This window comes from Stomoxys calcitrans, chromosome 2 (assembly GCF_963082655.1).
Source record: "Stomoxys calcitrans chromosome 2, idStoCalc2.1, whole genome shotgun sequence".
NCBI lineage: Eukaryota > Metazoa > Arthropoda > Insecta > Diptera > Muscidae > Stomoxys > Stomoxys calcitrans.
Window position 1 is genome coordinate 129,298,360 of NC_081553.1, and position 17,452 is coordinate 129,315,811.

Sequence of the window (17,452 nt, forward strand, 5' to 3'; positions counted from 1 at the left end):
CTCAGCTATCGGCCGCTTTCAACATTTGCCTTACTTTGAATCTAGACTAGTTTGCGATGTTCGTACTCGTCTAAAAAAAGACGGCTGTATATGATAAACCTGTGTAGATTTGGCTTCACCACAATCAAGTCAGGCGGTGCCGACATAATAAAATTTGAACCGATGGACTTTGGCGATGGTATTCATATGTCGATGTAAAACCTGTCGAAGTACACTGCTGATGAAGATTTGGTTCCCAGAAACTACAATTCGGTGAACCTTTCGACCACTTTTTGCAAACATTTTGATTTAAATCCAAATGACCATGGATAAGTTGGCCAATCGTTGCATTATGACCTCAATACCCTATTTTTCTGACCAAAAGTATTTCAGCATTTTATTTGTAGTTGTAAAGCCTTTACAACTTTGAAACTAGAAAGCTGATCATTTTGCACTCTCCAAACGGTATGGAGAAGAGAAAATAAGCATTCATAAAATGCTTGAAATGGCCACCTTGTTAATAATATACAGTGTGCTTTTCTGAGTTATGGTTGACCTTTCAATCTACCGCTCCGATTTGATTGAATTTTTTTTAACGAAAAAGCTTTTTGTGGTTTGCAGCCCAAAGTATAGGCACTATAAAAATAGTTAATAAAATATGTGTTTTTATATATATAACTGGCGTGTAAAAGGCAGACAATTTTGTAAAAAACTATTCAAATGCGACCTACCCCTAACTGAGAATTTGTTATAATTTTTTACAATTTTTTATAAAAACTTTTATTTCTTTACTTTTTGGATGTTTTCTATTGGAATAAATCAAAAATATGTAGAAACTTCATTTTTAATTTTGGTCACAAAAAGTCTCATTGGAACCATAATGCGTTGGTTTGCTAGTTATCCTTGCGGTAACTGCCAACCAAACAAATGATCTTAAAAGCACGTAGACGAAGAGCTTTCATATAACAGATCAACAAAACAGGAACGAACAACTACTGGAGCTATATCTAAACCTGAACCGATTTCTATGAAATCCAGTAGGTAGAGATATTAGAAATTGTATGTGCCAAACGGACTTACATATACTCTGAACGCCTGGCTGGAGGTAAGGGTGGTATTTATACCCAAGCCCGCCAAGGCAAGTTATGCGACAGCAAAGGCTTATAACCCTTTCTATTATTCAAAACCATGGAACTTATTGTGGATAACATGACAAAGAATAGGACATTCAGCGAACTGCTCAAATAAAAATAGTATGCCTATGTCAAGGGAAGGTCGGTTAAGACTGCCCTCACTAGCTTGTGCATAAAATAGAAAAATTCTTCGATGTGAAGACGTACACATTGGCGGTTTGCATTGACATCGAGGGGGCGTTAAACAATGTGCGGACCGATACTGATCCAATCCACCAGTATCGAGTGGACCGGGTCCTTAGGATAAACCATATGCTAAGGAACAGGTGGATTAATTGTGGGTGCCATGCCATAAACAAAAGGGTGAAGATGGCACGGGGTACGCTGACTGAGGAGGGGTTTAAACCCGTAAGCTACGCAGACGATGTTATAATCCTTCTACGGGGTAAGGATCCGAACCAGCTATACAGAAGGCCCGAAAGGGGCTTGCAGATGACATACGACTGGGCTAGATCTAGGAGTCTCAATGTTAATCCAGAGAAGACTAAAATCTGCTTGTTCACGAGGAAGACGAAGGGGGGGCACTTTGACGAACAACGTTGCCTCTATGGAATGATTTCAATATCTGACAAGGTCAAATACTTAGGAGTGATCTTGGACAGGAAACTGAATTGAAAGCGTCACATCCAAGAGCGTATCGAGAGGGATTATAGATGTAGATTAGACCAGTACTTACTTACACCTTAGTAGTTTGTTGCACTGCACAAATCACTTAGGCAGAATCGGTGCGGCAAGTGATAGCAAGTGGGGAGGGTGATGAGACGTTGGAGCATTTTCTATGTCATTGTCCGGCTAACAGACATCGGCACTTAGGTGGAGATACAATACATGAACCTACTTAGGGGCGTGGCATGATTTTCTTTTTCGAGGTTACTTTTTATTACTTAGAGTGAACAAGCCGATTACTGGCTTAGGTGTATGTCCATAGTGGCATGGGGAGGATTAATATCCGCACATTTTTTTCAACCTAACCTAACCTATTCTGAGTCGATCCGTTTACTTATTAATTGGTCTTTCACTATTCTTTTTGGGTGTTACCACAGAAGTGGTAATTTCCTACTTGAACTGAAGTAAATTACTAAGGGTCGAATGATGGTGGTTCAAAATAACCACTGCGCGCTGTTGAAAGGCGCACTCGAAAGGTGACCCGTTATCACTTGATTTGGGCAGCAGCCCTTGATGCGAGTTGAAATTCTTCTTAGTTCTTTAACAGGTGTTTATAGAAAAAAATATGTATGTATTGCCTAAAAATTTGAAAATTTTTACATAGTTTTCAAGATATCGCATTTGATTTAATCTATTTTCACCGTAATAACTTGAACTTAACATGTGCGAACAGAAGTAAACAAACTGAAGTTAGGGGCAAATAGTTGTTAGGCACAATGAGTGTGTTTGAATGTACAACGTTCGTGATGGATGTGTTTGTGTGTGTTCGCAAAATATAACTGACTGTTGCCACAGGTAACTGACCAACCGAAGAGCCAAAAAACGGTGAACAATTCTAAATAGAACAATGAGAGCGCTAAAAGCAACAGCAACAACAGCGAAATATTCAAACAATTAACCACACAAAAAGCATTCATGCTGACACACAAACATATCACATTCATACAAACTTTCAATGTTCATTCAAAGGAAGTCTGAATGGGGGAAATTGATTGACTACAACTACCACCGCCATCATGTTCAACGCGACGGTTGCCCGCCACTCTCACTCAGCCAAGGCAAACAACAACGAAAAACAGTTTTCGAACAGCACCTGACGCAGAGAGTTGGGAAATTGAGTAGTAACGGAAAAACTCGAAATTCTCAATACGGGCGTTCAACAAAAATGTGAAAATAGTGAATCAAAAAAGAAAGTACACATCATCATAGTTGTGAAAACAAAAGAAATACAAATAAATTCAATCGCAAAAAATCGCCGATCACCACTCATTGTGTCTGTGGGAAGTGTGAAGTGAAAAGTGGAAGTATTTCGCAATTGCGAACAATTTCAATTTATATTACCCACAATAATGAAGTTATGCAAAAGTTCGTCCTGTAGATACTTAAGGGCTGCCTGTTGTCTTCGTCTGAGCTGGAAGTTTCAGCAACAACCATTTCTTTGCGAGGAAAGCCATCAGCACCAATGCCACCACCCTAACAACTAGAATTGCTCGATTGTTGTTTTTTCTTACGTCAAAAGTCATTTATTAAGAACGGAATTATAACGAGTGTCGGTCGTGTTAAGTAGCGACAGACAGACGAACAGACAATCATTTCAAGCCGTTGTCATTCGCAGTCGCAATAAACAAATAAACAAAACCGTTTTCCGTGCGCGCATAAAATGATTTCCGAAAGATTTGTACAACTTTTAATCGTTCTCTCTGGGCTCGCTTTGATATTCCCCAATTGTTATGGTGACGTCGGTTTGCCGTTGATACAAATAAGTCATGGTACGTTGCACATACGGTTGATTTTCATGTACATATATGTAAATAGTCCTACATAACATCACCTCAAATGCAAAATGACATTACAAACAAACAGTTGGTTTACTTCAGTCTATTATTTATAGCATTGAAATAAAAACCTTGGATACCCACCAACATGAAAGCTGACGAATATTTACACTAATTAACTTAGTCTATATCTGGATGAATTTGAAGAAATCAAATTCGGTGTACTTTGCTTCTAGAATTAAGGCACTTAAGGGCTCAAGGTGGCAAACTAGAGGATAAGTTTATATGGGAGCTATATCTAATTCTTTACTGGTATAGGCCATTTTTCTTCTCCATCGAACTGCATGAGTAAGAATGATCTGTTCAACCAAGTGGATAGCCTGATTCGATCGAACGTTATACCTTAAGGGGAATATATACAGTAGACTCCGCTTTACTGGAACTAAAAAAAAATCCATATTTTGTTTCAGTTATCCGATATTTTCTCTAAAACGAAGTTCGGATTACTGAAATTTATTTCAGTAAAGCAGTACATTACCCCACAAAAAAACTCTTAACTTTTTTCACATAAAATCCATATATTTTTTTAAGTATTTGTCGTTGAGTTAAAAAAAATTATAAATAAAAGTATTTTGTAAATGTAAAAATAAAAGTTTAAAACAGAAATTAAAAGAACTCTGTCCTCAAAAAAAAAAAAAAATAATAATAATAATAATAAATTAACAATTCAGTCTCTCATTAATAAAAATAAAAAAAAATATATAAAAATTCAGTCTCACAATACAGTTAATATTAAAAATCAAACATTATGTCCTTTAAAATAATCTTTAATTTGACTTTGAGACATTTTTTTTTTAATTTGCATGGGCTATTTTATTTTCAAGCTCATTAAGCAAGTTGCGTGCTTCAAAATTATCCGAAAAACAATCTTTCAATTGGCATATTAACTTATACGCCTCTGGAACAGTTGGTTTCGGAAAAGCCTCATCCATTTTAATTTCTTCATTTTCTATAACAGCTTCACGACCAATTTCTTGTTCAACTATTTCTTCTTCAGTCAAATCCTCGCAACACTCCAAATCCTTCTCTATTTCATTTCCGATTTCATTTTCTAATGTGCCAGAGCATTCAAGATGTAAAAGTTGCTTCGAAATAATAAGCTTTCTATAGAAGTACTTGAATGACCTTATTATGCCTTGGTCCAATGGTTGAATAATTGACGTGGTGTTTGGATGTAAATATTCAATTCTTATGTTTTTTAATGTAACGTCATCGGATATTTTGTGACAGTCAGCATTGTCAATAAACAAAATAAAGTTTTTTTTTTACTGAAACTTTAAGTCAATTTCTTTGATAATTTCTGTCCATGAATGTCCATGTCATCCAAGCTTTCTTATTAGCAGAATAATTTACAGGCAAGTTCTTTCCTTTAAAGCATCTAGGGTTTGAAGATTTACCAACACTGAAGACGTATTTATCACTTCCCTTGTTATAAAAAGAAGTGTGATTCGGTATTTCGAAATTTTACTGCCTGATGGCTGATCGGACCTGTTTGCTAAAGTTTCACCTGGTAGATTCATCGGCATTATTTATGTTATCTTCCGAGTAGTTTTTCAACAACTCGGGCAATATGTTCTTAATCCATTCTATTGCTGCAACAGTATTTGCTGAGTTTTTTTCTCCATGCAGCTTTTTAAAGTGAATGTTTTCTCTTTTCTTCCAACGCTCTAGCCACCCTATAGTTGGTACAAAATCTATATTCATAATATGAGCCAAGTCTTTCGCCTTTTGCATAATAATAGGCCCTGATATTGTTGCTTCCTTTGACCTCATATTTGTAAACCAGAGATGTAAAGCCTCTTCCACTTGCTTAATTGAACCTCCTGTTCGATGTTGAGCAACCCGTTTCTGCGTTACAATCAAACTGTTCGTAAATGATCTTTCTCGGCACTCCTGCTTTAATTTTCTCAATAATTTCAAGTTTCTTTTTCATAGTCAGGCATGTGTATTTTGAAGAATTTCTCTATTTAAAATATACAATAATAGTAAAATAAATAAATTTGTGGTAAATAATTAAACTTGTTTCCTATTTCTACCTTTGTTCCAGACAATTTATTTATTCCGTTTTTATATCTGCAGTAAGATTTATGCCAAAAACATAGGACACACATAAATTACGTCTGCTTCTGTTCGCATTTCAAAACCAACTAATATAACTTAATATGTACAAACACACATTACAAAGGCATACACATTATATACGTTTTGTTGTAAGATGTTTATTCAGAATTTCTGTATATGTATTGTGTCAATTCATTTTTTAACGGACAAACATGCAAAATTTATTCAGCCTTAAATTATGTATCGATTTCCAAAAAATGAAGATTTTATTTTTTTTTCACTAAAGCGAAGTAGGTTTCATGCAAAACATAGATTTGGAGGCACTTTTGTTTTTCAGTTATGCGATATTTTCAGTAAACAGATGTTTCACTAAAGCGAAGTGAATAAGACTAGATGAAGTGAAAATTAGTGCGGGGATTTGTGTCGTTTTCAGTAATCCGATATTTTTCAGTAAAGCGTGTTACGCTAAAGCGGATTCGACTGTATGTCCTTTATTTACAATTGCGGTATATTCAATGTATTAAAAAAAATATATACATATAACCAATATTAAAATGTTCAGTGTGAACATAGGGCATCGACAAGCTCTCTCCATCTAACTCTATCGTTGGCCAAAGACTTGGCTTGTTTCCACCAGAGGACCTATGTGTTATTCGGACGTCCCCCTCTTCGCTATCCTTGCTGGTTCCAGTCTAGGACATTTCTTTCTATAACGAGCCCTTTCTGCGAAAATGATGTAAGCGATATTTTTTCGATTTTTTTATGGATAGCGATAGAGGATATCGAATTACTTCTCCTCTCAAAATATCAGCGCTGTACCATGTACCGCTATGACATGAGAGCGAAAATGGTTTTTGTGCAAGCGCCATTTAAGGTTTGTTTACATTTTTGCGTGACCGCGATATGTCGTTGATGTAAGTGCATTACCATAGTCAGAAAAAATTCGACTATTTTAACAAGAAATTGATTTTTATCTTAAAAGTTTTGTAACAAATTATAACTAACAAGTTCGGCTGCGCCGAATCTTATATACCCTCCACCATGTATCGCATTTGTCGAGTTCTATGCGCAGTATCTCTTTTTAGGCAAACATAGAAAATTAAATAAGAACTGTTATGCTATTGGAGCTACATCAAGTTATAGTCCGATTCGGACATTAAATGAATGCTGAACATTGTAGAAGTTATTGTGTAATATTTCACTTTATTCGGATAAGAATTGCGCCTTGTAGGGGCTCAAGAAGCAAAATCGGAAGATCGGTTTATATGGGGGCTGTATCAAGCTATTGATCGATTCAGACCATATTAGACACGTATGTTTAAGGTAATGAGAGAAGACGTTGTACAAAATTTCTTCCAAATCGGATGTGACTTGCTCCCTCTAGAGGCTCAATAAGTCAAGATCCCAGTTGGGTTTATATGGCAGCTATATCAGGTTATGTATCAATTTGCGCCATACTTATTGGAAGACATAACAAAACACCTCATACGAAATTTCAGCCAAATAGGATGAGAATTGCACGCTCTACTGGCTCAAGAAGTCAAGATCCAAGATCGGTTTATATTACAGCTATATCAGGTTATGTACCGATTTCAATCATACAAAACACAGTTGTTGGAAGTGATACCAAAATACTACGTGAAAAATTTCAGTCAAATTAAACGAGAATTGCGCCCTCTAGAGGCTCAAGAAGTCAAGACCCAAGATTGGTTTATTTGTTGGAAGTGATACCAAAACACCACGTGCAAAATTTCAGTCAAATAGGATAAGAATTGCGCCTTCTAGAAGCTCAAGAAGTCAAGACCCAAGATCGGTTTATATGGCAGCTATATCAAAACATGGATCGATTTGGCCCATTTACAATCCCAACTGACCTACACTGATAAAAAGTATTTGTGCAAAATTTCAAGCGGTTAGCTTTACTCCTTCGAAAGTATAGTTTTTGTTTTTAACAGACAGACGGTCGGACGGACGGCCGGACAGAAATTAGTATACCCCAATTCTGTGATTATGGGATTCCAATTTTTTTGATGGATTTATCTAAATCTGCACGAATTTTTTTGAACTTTGGCTAAGGTGTTCAGAAGTGGGTACTACGGCCTTCTAAGTGAAAATCGGTCGAAATATGTAAAGGGTGATTTTTTAGCTATTATCTTTTTGGCAACACTGGTCTAAACAGCTCACGCCAGTTTCGTGTTTTGTTTCACTGTCAAACATCTTCAGTTTGGTCTATAATTCAACCAAATTAGCAAATTAGTGAATTTAATTATTAAATTGTGTGCTCTGTTAAGAAAGTTAATCTCGAGCTTTTTCCATTTTACGAGCAGTTATTAAATTTCGAAAAATCGAATATTGCGATTATCTATAGTTTTTCGGCCCTGCCATATAGTCGACTGCGGATATGCGGGATCATATACGTAAATCCACGATTCATCACCTGTCACGATGTCATAGACGTGTTTCGAAGCACCGCGATCGTATTTTTCGAGCATTTATTTCGACCAATCGACACGAGCCTTTTTTTGAGCGATTGACGAATCTAACACGAACAAATTTGTTTGATGGTCAAAGGTTCATGCAATATTGAATGTATGCTGGTTCCACTAATGCCTAAAGTTGTCTCAATCTTGCGATAGGTCACATGACGATCTTGCAATATCATTTGGCGCACAGCAACAATGGTTTTTGGAACAACAGCTGAATTTCGACGATCTTCACGAAATTCGTCTTGGAGTGAACTACGACCTCGGTTGAATTCACCATACCATCGATAAGCACTGATCCTTGATGGAGCTTCATCCCCAAAAATTGAATTAAGTTCATCGAAGCACTGTAGTTGAGTTAATCCACGTCAAAAGTTGTAAAAAGTAATCGCACGAAAATGTTCACGATTTAATTCCATTTTTTGGGCGAGACGAATCTTTTCAATCACTGTAAACAATACAAATACTGCTCGTATGTCAAAACTTTCCGAGTGCTTGAAATTTGGAGGGGGTATTTTCCTATAACTTCTAACATGACAAGTACGGTTCATATCGTTCAATAACTTGCATATATATTTGAAAAAGTCATTCAAAGAACTTGAAAAATGGGATCCATTGTGGTGGGTATAGAAGAATCGGCCAGGCCGAACGGACGCTTTTACCTGTTTTTACTTTTATTGCAATATTGCTTTGGATATAAAGAACAAGCTACTCATAAATATTCTTAGTACATGGGAAAATGTGAAATCTACTTTGATTTTTTATAACAACCGCCGATATATCGATATGTTCCGTTTGCAACATATCGATATATCCATTTCCGACCCTATAAGGTATATACAATATATTCTTGATCAGCGTAAAAATCTAAGTCGATCTAGCCATGTCCGTCTGAAATCACGCTACAGTGTTTAAAAATAGAGATATTGAGCTGAAACTTTGTACAGATTCTTTTTTTGTCCATAAGCAGGTTAAGTTCGAAGAAGCGTTATATTAGACTATATCTTCATATAGCCCCCATATAGACCGATCGGCCCATTTAAGGTCTTAGGCCCGTAAAAGCCATATTTATTATCCGATTTTGCTGAAATTTGGGACAGTGATTTGTGTTAGGCCCTTCGACATCCTTCTTCAATTTGGCCCAGATCGGTCCAGATTTGGATATAGGTGCCTTATAGTCCGATCCGCCGATGTAGGGTCTTAGACCCATAAAACCCACATTTTTTATCTGATTTTGCTGAAATTTGGAACAGTGAGTCGTGTAAGACCCTTTGACATCTTTCTTCCCAGATCGGTTCAGATTTGGATATAGCTGCCATATATACCGATTTCTCGATTTAAGGTCTTGCGCCCTTAAGAGGCGCATTTATTGTCCGATGTCGCTGAAATTTGGGACTGTGAGTTGTGTTAGGATCTTCGACATATTTCTTCAATTTGGTCCAGATCGGTTCATAGCTGCCATATAGACCGATCTCTCGATTTAAGGTTTTGGACCCATAAAAGGGGCATTTATTGTCCGATGACACCGAAGTTTTGGGCAATGAGTTGTGTTGGGCACTTCGTCATTCTTCTTCAAATTGACTCAGATCGGTCCAGATTTGGATATAGCTGCCATATAGATCGATCATTCGATTTAAGGCTTTGGGGCCATAAAGGGTGCATTTATTGTCCGATTTAGCTTTGTACAGATTCTTTTTTTTGTCCATAAGCAGGTTAAGTTCGAAGATGCCTTATATCAGACTATATCTTCATATAGCCCCCATATAGACCGATCGGCTCATTTAGGGTCTTCGGCCCATAAAAGCCATATTTATTATCCGATTTTGCTGATATTTGTGACAGTGAGTTGTGTAAGGCTCTTCGAAAATTTTCTGCAACATGGCCCAAATCGGCCCAGATTTGGATATAGCTGCCATATAGACCTATATCTCGTTTTAAAGTCTTGGCCCCATAAAAGGCGCATTTATAATGCGATTTCACTGAAATTTTACACAGTGACTTATGTTAGGGTTTTCGACATCTCTGTCGTATATGGTTCAGATCGGTTTATTTTTAGATATAGCTAATAAAAAACCAATATTTTGTTATATACAATTGATTGGTATTTGGTCCAAATCGGACCATATTTCGATATAGCTGCTATGGGACATAAGTGAACAGCTTTGGGGGGGGGGGGGATTCCAAATATATGATGTAAAGCGAAGGTCGTAGATGAGTGGACTGTATGTAGCAGCTTGTTATTCCTCAGAGTTGGGGAATAACAAGCAAAGAAATAGAATACCCACAGCAACACCGCAAAGGAGTAAAAAGCAAAACACAAGTTTGGTTTCAGTAAAACGTTATAATATGTAAGTTTATTTAAATAGGGTTAGTGGGTTAGGTAGATGTTACGCTAGGGAAAGAGATGAAAAGAGGAGTTAGAATCTTCAAACCTTACCGATCGAACGCTGATGACCAAGTGTTTGATGGTAAGTTTCTAAAAAGGGCATGTAGTCAGGAATGTTCTAATTCCATATCATTCCTTTAGTACAAACTGACATGCCTTTTAGCATTCTATTACAATCAGAGTTGGGAAGTACAATTTAACAATTTAATTCAATTATAATTCAATGGTACAATTAAATTCAAGTATTCAAAACAAAAAACAAAATATAAAATCAAATGTTAAGGACAGGATTGTCCATGCCGCCGGCCTTGCATCTACGCAACATCTTCGCAGATAACTGTTGCCACACATTTCAGCGCCTCAGCGAGCAGCTGTTTCTGCAGCAGCTCAGACGGCTTGATTTCTGGCCGTTGGCTTCTTGTCCTCAACTTCTTGCGTCTGGGGGTGGCTTCAGTCGTCGCTTTCTTCGTGTAGCGGTTGGCAACTTTGGGGCTTACATATGCTGGTGTGAGGGCGGTAGGAGGCACCGGAATTTGTGGGTGCAGCATCGTATGGTGCTGGTAGCCGCATTTTCGACAGGTGGCGGCTGAGTGGCAGTCCTCCACCTCGTGACTCCGGGCCAGGCAGTTCATACAATATTTGTGGTTACGGACGGTCACCCTCCTATCTGCCACCGTCATGCCGCAGAAGATTCGGCAGTAGCGGAGCGAGTGCCTCTCCAAACAGATGGCGCACTCATAAATCTTGTTGAGATTCATTTGCTTTGAGCCCATTTTTTTTTTCTGGAAATGAAGAAGGTAAGTAAGGTTTTTACGGATTAGAAGAAGCCAATGAAATGAGGTGAAATGTGGGGTTAGATGAGGGTTAGATGTGGATTTAAGCGGTGATGTTAGTGTTATTTAAGGCGAGTATGAATGGGAGGAAGATTATGATAGTGATGAGTCTAATGGATCTTGGTCCAAGAGAGGTAAATAACAAAGTTTGACTATGGGACGAGTTATTGTACCAGACGATATCCGTATATCCGCGACTCGAGTATTGTCGTCGGATCCTGGATGAGTCCGGATTATTCTCCCTAAACGCCAGTCGTTAGGAGGTAGCAGGTCATCCATGACCACGACCAAATCGCCTATCTTCAAGTTCCGATCCGAACCTTTCCACTTATATCTCTTATGGAGTGCCTTAAGATAATCTTCCCTCCACCTTATAGCGAATTGGTGATGAAGGGCTTTGAGTTTTGTCCATCTGTTTACCAGGGACAACCTCTGTGAATCCTGCTCAGGAAATGCCATGATAGGGGACCCCTTAATAAAGTGGCCGGGTGTCAAAGCCGTCAAATCACTCGGATCAGCAGAAATCGCTGATATGGGTCTGGAGTTGAGAATTCCCTCAATACGGGCAAGAAGAGTAGCAAACTGCTCGAAAGTGAATCGGTGAGCCCCAGTAATTCTCTTAAAATGGTGCTTAAAGCTCTTCACTGCGGATTCCCACAATCCGCCCATATGCGGTGCGTAGGGAGGAATAAACTGCCATTCGAAGCCATGACTGGAGTACTTCTCGGCTATATCGTCTGCTGAAGTCTTCACGAAAGTCATGAATTCTCTTAGCATTTTTCGGCTGGCGCCGACGAAATTTCTACCATTATCGGAAACTACCCTCTGGGGTAGCCCCCGCCTTCCGACGAATCGTGTGAATGCAGCCTCAAATGCTGCAGAAGAGAGCTCGGAACATGGCTCTAAGTGTATTGCTTTCGTCGCGAAACAGACGAAAACGGAAGCATATCCCTTTACCATGGGGGAGCGGCGTAAAGTAGAGCTTTTAAGCTCGAAAGGCCCTGCAAAATCGACTCCAGTAATGTGAAAAGGAGGAGTCAGAGCGCATCTCGAAGGAGGTAGTGGAGCCATGATCTGAGCACATGGTCTATGCTTAAAAATGATGCACGTCCTGCATCTGTGTATGACACCCTTTACCCTAGGCTTGAGTCTAGAAATATAAAACTCCGTTTGGACCATTCTGCACATAAGTGTGCAATCGGCATGAGCCAGGAAATGATGTAAATGGAGTAGGTACAAGTGGCATAATCGGGAATTTCCGGGTAAGATCACGGGATGTCTCTCATTATATGGAAGAGAAGAATCAGCCAGTCGTCCATCAACTCGCATGACCCCTTCGCGATCCAGAAATGGATTCAACACCTTTAGTGAACTTCTCTCGCTTATTGCCTCGGACTTGCCTAACAGGTCGTATTCATCATGATAAAATTTCCTTTGAGACAGTGAAATTAGGCGAATCTTAGCAAATTTCACTTCCTTATGCGAAAGATATAAAGAAGTATTCTTCTCGGTAGAGCGATATCTACTAAGACAGTTGCCGTAGAATCGAAAAATATAAGAGACCACCCTTAGAGACCGAGTATAAGAAGAAAACCTCTGCAATATGTCGGATTCTTCATTCGTCTCGTGAAATGTCTGTACCTTCGAACGCCTTCCCAACTCCGGCGACTCCAAGGGATTGTTCCTTGGCCATGACGAACTTGGTTGAGTCAGCCAACATGGGCCATTGAACCATAGAGGGTTCATATTCAAATACTGAGGTGTACATCCCCTCGTGCCAAGATCGGCAGGATTATCATGCGTCGGGACGTGACGCCAAACACCATTAGGGACAAGATCGTGAATCTTTGAGGTTCGATTAGCAACATATGTCTCCCAAGACCAAGGCGGCTTTGAAAGCCAGCCGAGTACTATCGAAGAGTCCGTCCATAGAGTTATGCTGCTGATCTCGTAGTCGCATGTAGATAAAACATAATCGACCAACTTGGCAAGGAGGTATGCACCATTCAGCTCCAGCCGTGGGAGACAAACAGGCTTAAGAGGCGCAACCTTGCTTTTGGCGACCAGAAGATTAGAGAAAACCACAGACTTCTCGTTCTGACATCGCATATAAACGCAAGCGCAGTATGCAGCTTGTGAAGCGTCTGAAAATCCATGGATTTCTATGACGTCGTCAGGGACAAATCTAATCCATCTGGGTATAGAAAGGCTCTCCACGTGATATAGATCGGAGACAATTGCATCCCACGCAAGCTGAGAATCCCTGCCGAGAAAGTCGTCCCATTCAAGTCCTTCTAACCACAGTTGTTGCATAAGAATCTTGGCCCTAATAATAATAGGTGTGATCCAACCAGCGGGATCAAATAGCTGGGCAATTGCAGAGAGAATTTTGCGTTTCGTCATTTCATGACTTGACTCAACGGGTTTGACGGAATAACCAAAAGTGTCAGTTAAAGCGTTCCATTTGATTCCCAGCGTCTTAGCTGAACTTGACTCCTGGAAGCGTAAAAATTCAGAATCGTAAAGATCCTCAGGTGAGAGATGAGCCAGTAGCCGATTATCGTTGGCAATAAACTTCCTAAGGGGAAATCCTGCTTGTTTCAAAACCACAAGCAGGTCCTTCTGGGCTTGGACCGCTTCGTCCACAGAGAAGCCTCCGGACAATATATCGTCGACATAGGTTTCTCGTCTGAGAATACCTGCGACATGAGGATAATCGTGTTCTGAATCTGACGCCAGTTGTAACAGTGTACGTATAGCGAGAAACGGAGCGCAATTTACGCCAAAAGTGACGGTCCTAAGTTGATAGTCCTTAACCGGACCATTCGCTTCGGGTTTAAACAATATCCGCTGGTATGGTCTGTCGTGGGGATGAACAAGAATTTGTCTGTACATTTTCTGGATGTCTCCACAGAAAACGTATCGGTACTTCCTCCAATTGAGAAGCACAGAAGTCAAATCAGACTGCAATGTGGGTCCTACGTGAAGTACATCATTCAATGAGTAGCCAGACTTTGTCCTTCGAGAAGCGTTGAAAACAACTCGGACTTTCGTCGACTTGTGCTCAGGGCGTACAACGGCGTGATGGGGTAAATAAAAAGAGTTAAATTTACCCTCCATGGATATCTCACGAGAAGACGTTTCTTCCATGTGATTAAGAGTCAGATATTCGCCTAAAACAGCGTTGTATTGAGATTCTAATTCGGGTTCTTTCGAAAGATTTTGCTCCATACGATTATACTGAGCAAGAGCCAAGAATCTAGACGATCCTAAATACAAAGAGTATGAGAATTCGTCTTTGAACGGTAACCTCACCATATAACGACCGTCCGATATTCGAGTTGTAGTTTTCCTGTAGAATTCTTCACAGAACGCATCAGAATCTGAGACGAGAGGAGACGAGGGTATTTCTTCCTGTTCCCAAAACTTCCTGAGAAGATCGCTTATTGCGGGTTCTTCTGGTTTGAGAACGTTCACAGAGAAAGAGAATACAGTTTCAGCTCGCATTGGGCCACTGAGCACCCAACCGAATATAGTATTGTATGCTGAAGTGTCACCACAAATATTCTTCTTGATTCCTTCAATATTGATGAAACGTTCGGAATCATTGCCAAGAACTAAATCAATTTGGGCTGATTTATTAAAATGGGGATCCGCCAGATCGAGATCTTCTAAATCTGAAGGATGTGGTATTTTGAATGAGTAAGACGGTAAACGTCTGGTTAATTTTGGCAGCACAATTGCTGAAATAGTGAAACGTACATCGTGTTTTTCGGATACCACCACTAATTGACATTCTTTGTCAGAGATCTGAGTTTGTTCTCCAATACCGAAAATTTCGAATTGGGCTTTAGTAGTGGGAATTTGTAATAAATTCTGAATTCGTTTTGAGATAAATGTTCGTTGAGAACCCGGGTCTATTAGGGCTCTAACAGTGAATAATTCTCCCTGATGTTCAATTTGGACTAAAGCTGTCCTTAGAAGAATCATATCGTTGTTTGAGGCAAAATTTGCTTGAACACCGGAAGGACGATTTTGTCTTGATGTAGAAGGAATATCGTCTTGTGACTGATAATTTGGTTCTGCGTCACTTGACTTCGTCTCGGAAGTTTGTGGTTGAGAGACATTATTGTTGTTATCAGTGGTTTTCCTAAGATGGAGAAGACTGTGATGTGCTTTGTGACAAATAATGCATGTATTTTTGCTTTTACAACTTGCTTTTAGATGGTTTGAAGCCAAACAATTATTGCAAATTTTATTCTTGTAGACAAAGTCTATACGCTGTTGTGCTGTAAATTTGCGAAAATCTGGGCAAGTCCTAATTGAATGTTTGGAAACACAAACAGGACATGACGAATTTAGTTTCTCTTGGGAGTGATACGTTTGAATTTTGGCAGATGAGTTATTTGGTGACTGAGTCTTGGCAGAATTTTGAGACGGGATGTTATTCTGTTGTTTCGTAGACTTAATGCTGGTGATGCGTTCTACAACCTCGAATCTGTTTATGAGGAACTCGTCAAGTTGGTTCCATGTCGGTAAATCTCGGTGGGATTTCAAAGATTGTTCCCAAAGAGAAAGAGTTTCATCTGGTAATTTCGTCGATACCAGATATATCAAAATCGGATCCCAACTTTCGACGTCAACGTCAAGTGTCTTGAGAGTACACAGACAATCATTTACTGCCGATTGGATTCTCTGAATGGAATCACTATTCTCTACTGTTGCTGTAGGAATATTAAAAAGCATCTTCAGTTGATTGTCAACAAGCACACGCTTGTTTTCGAAGCGGGATTTCAGAGCACTCCATGCTATGTCGAAATTCTCGTCACATAAGGTGTACCTTTTGACGATTGCACCAGCGGCACCTCTGGTTTTATTCCGCAAATGGTAAAGTTTCTGAGCTTTCGTTAACTTGGGGTGGTTAACATAGACTGCCGTGAACATATCACGGAATGACGGCCATTCCTCGTAGCCTCCTTTGAAAATCTCAGTGTCACAAGGCGGTACCTTAATGCAGCTGTTTGAGACTTCCAGAGACGTGTTTTGAGGAATATATTGCTGTTGTGGTATATAACTGGGGATAAGACTGTGTCTCGTAGACTGTCTAGTATTCCCGCTAGCTATTCTGAGAATATCCAGAATTTGAGATCTGGCTGTGTAATACGCCTCAGAACTGGCGTTGAAATTTATCTTCGCATTTTCCCTGAAGTCCCTGGTGTTCGAAGACCTTGGAGACAGCATAACACCTTCATAAGTTGCCTGTAGCCTTTGCCAACGGCTCTCCAAGTCCTCTAGTTTCACCTCCAAAACCGAGTCGGTTTGGTCAGAAATGTCACTTTGTTCAAATTGTGTACAAAATGAGATCAAGTGATCACAATCGAACAAAAATTTATCGTTGTTGAGGGAAGTCTCCATAGATGCACCGGTGGAATTACTGTGGTCAGTAGACCCCGATGTCGGATTGGTATCCATACATCCAGTGTCCCCTGTGCCGGTCTTAGCACCTTTAGTCGTCAGACTCATCTCGAAAAAAGGGAAGAACAGAACTGTACGACAATGACAAATATGATATGGATGGAGTCAGCTAGAAGCAGAATCGATATCTCGTAGGTTCACCAAAAAAAGATCTTCGCGCGAATCTGTATGGCTTTTGAACCCCAAGCGTGATGTGATCCGTTGAATGAGAAACTGTTATTTTAATTGTAAGTGCAATCAAAATGTAGAGCGATCAGGAAATGTAAGCTGCAGAGCGGGAATGCAACGAATTGCCAAAAAAATACAACTTACAAATGCCAACAATCAATGTAAAAATAGTCTCACTCAAAGCAGAATGCAAAGTCGAAGAATGTGGGCCGATCGGGGTGATGCAATGGATTGCGAAAATTCTGTGAGGTACAGAATTACCAGGAGCAAATGGAAGAACAGATCCCATCTTCTATGCAAAGGTTTGATCCTGAAAATTGTAAGTGACTAGCGGGAATGCAACGAATTGCCAAATATGTACCTTACAATTTCA

At 39.4% G+C, this 17,452-nt stretch overlaps 1 protein-coding gene across 2 annotated transcripts in view; it reads left to right on the forward strand.

The window, feature by feature from the left end:
* The first annotated feature begins 2,922 nt into the window (after nucleotides 1-2,922).
* The window catches only part of LOC106087194 (uncharacterized), a 54,339-nt gene continuing 39,809 nt past the window's right edge, over nucleotides 2,923-17,452 (forward strand). For both annotated transcript variants that reach the window (XM_013252156.2, XM_013252158.2), the window contains exon 1: nucleotides 2,923-3,607. In XM_013252156.2, coding sequence (XP_013107610.1) covers nucleotides 3,499-3,607 — 109 coding nt within the window. In that variant the 5' untranslated portion in view covers nucleotides 2,923-3,498. The remainder of the gene's footprint in view (nucleotides 3,608-17,452) is intronic.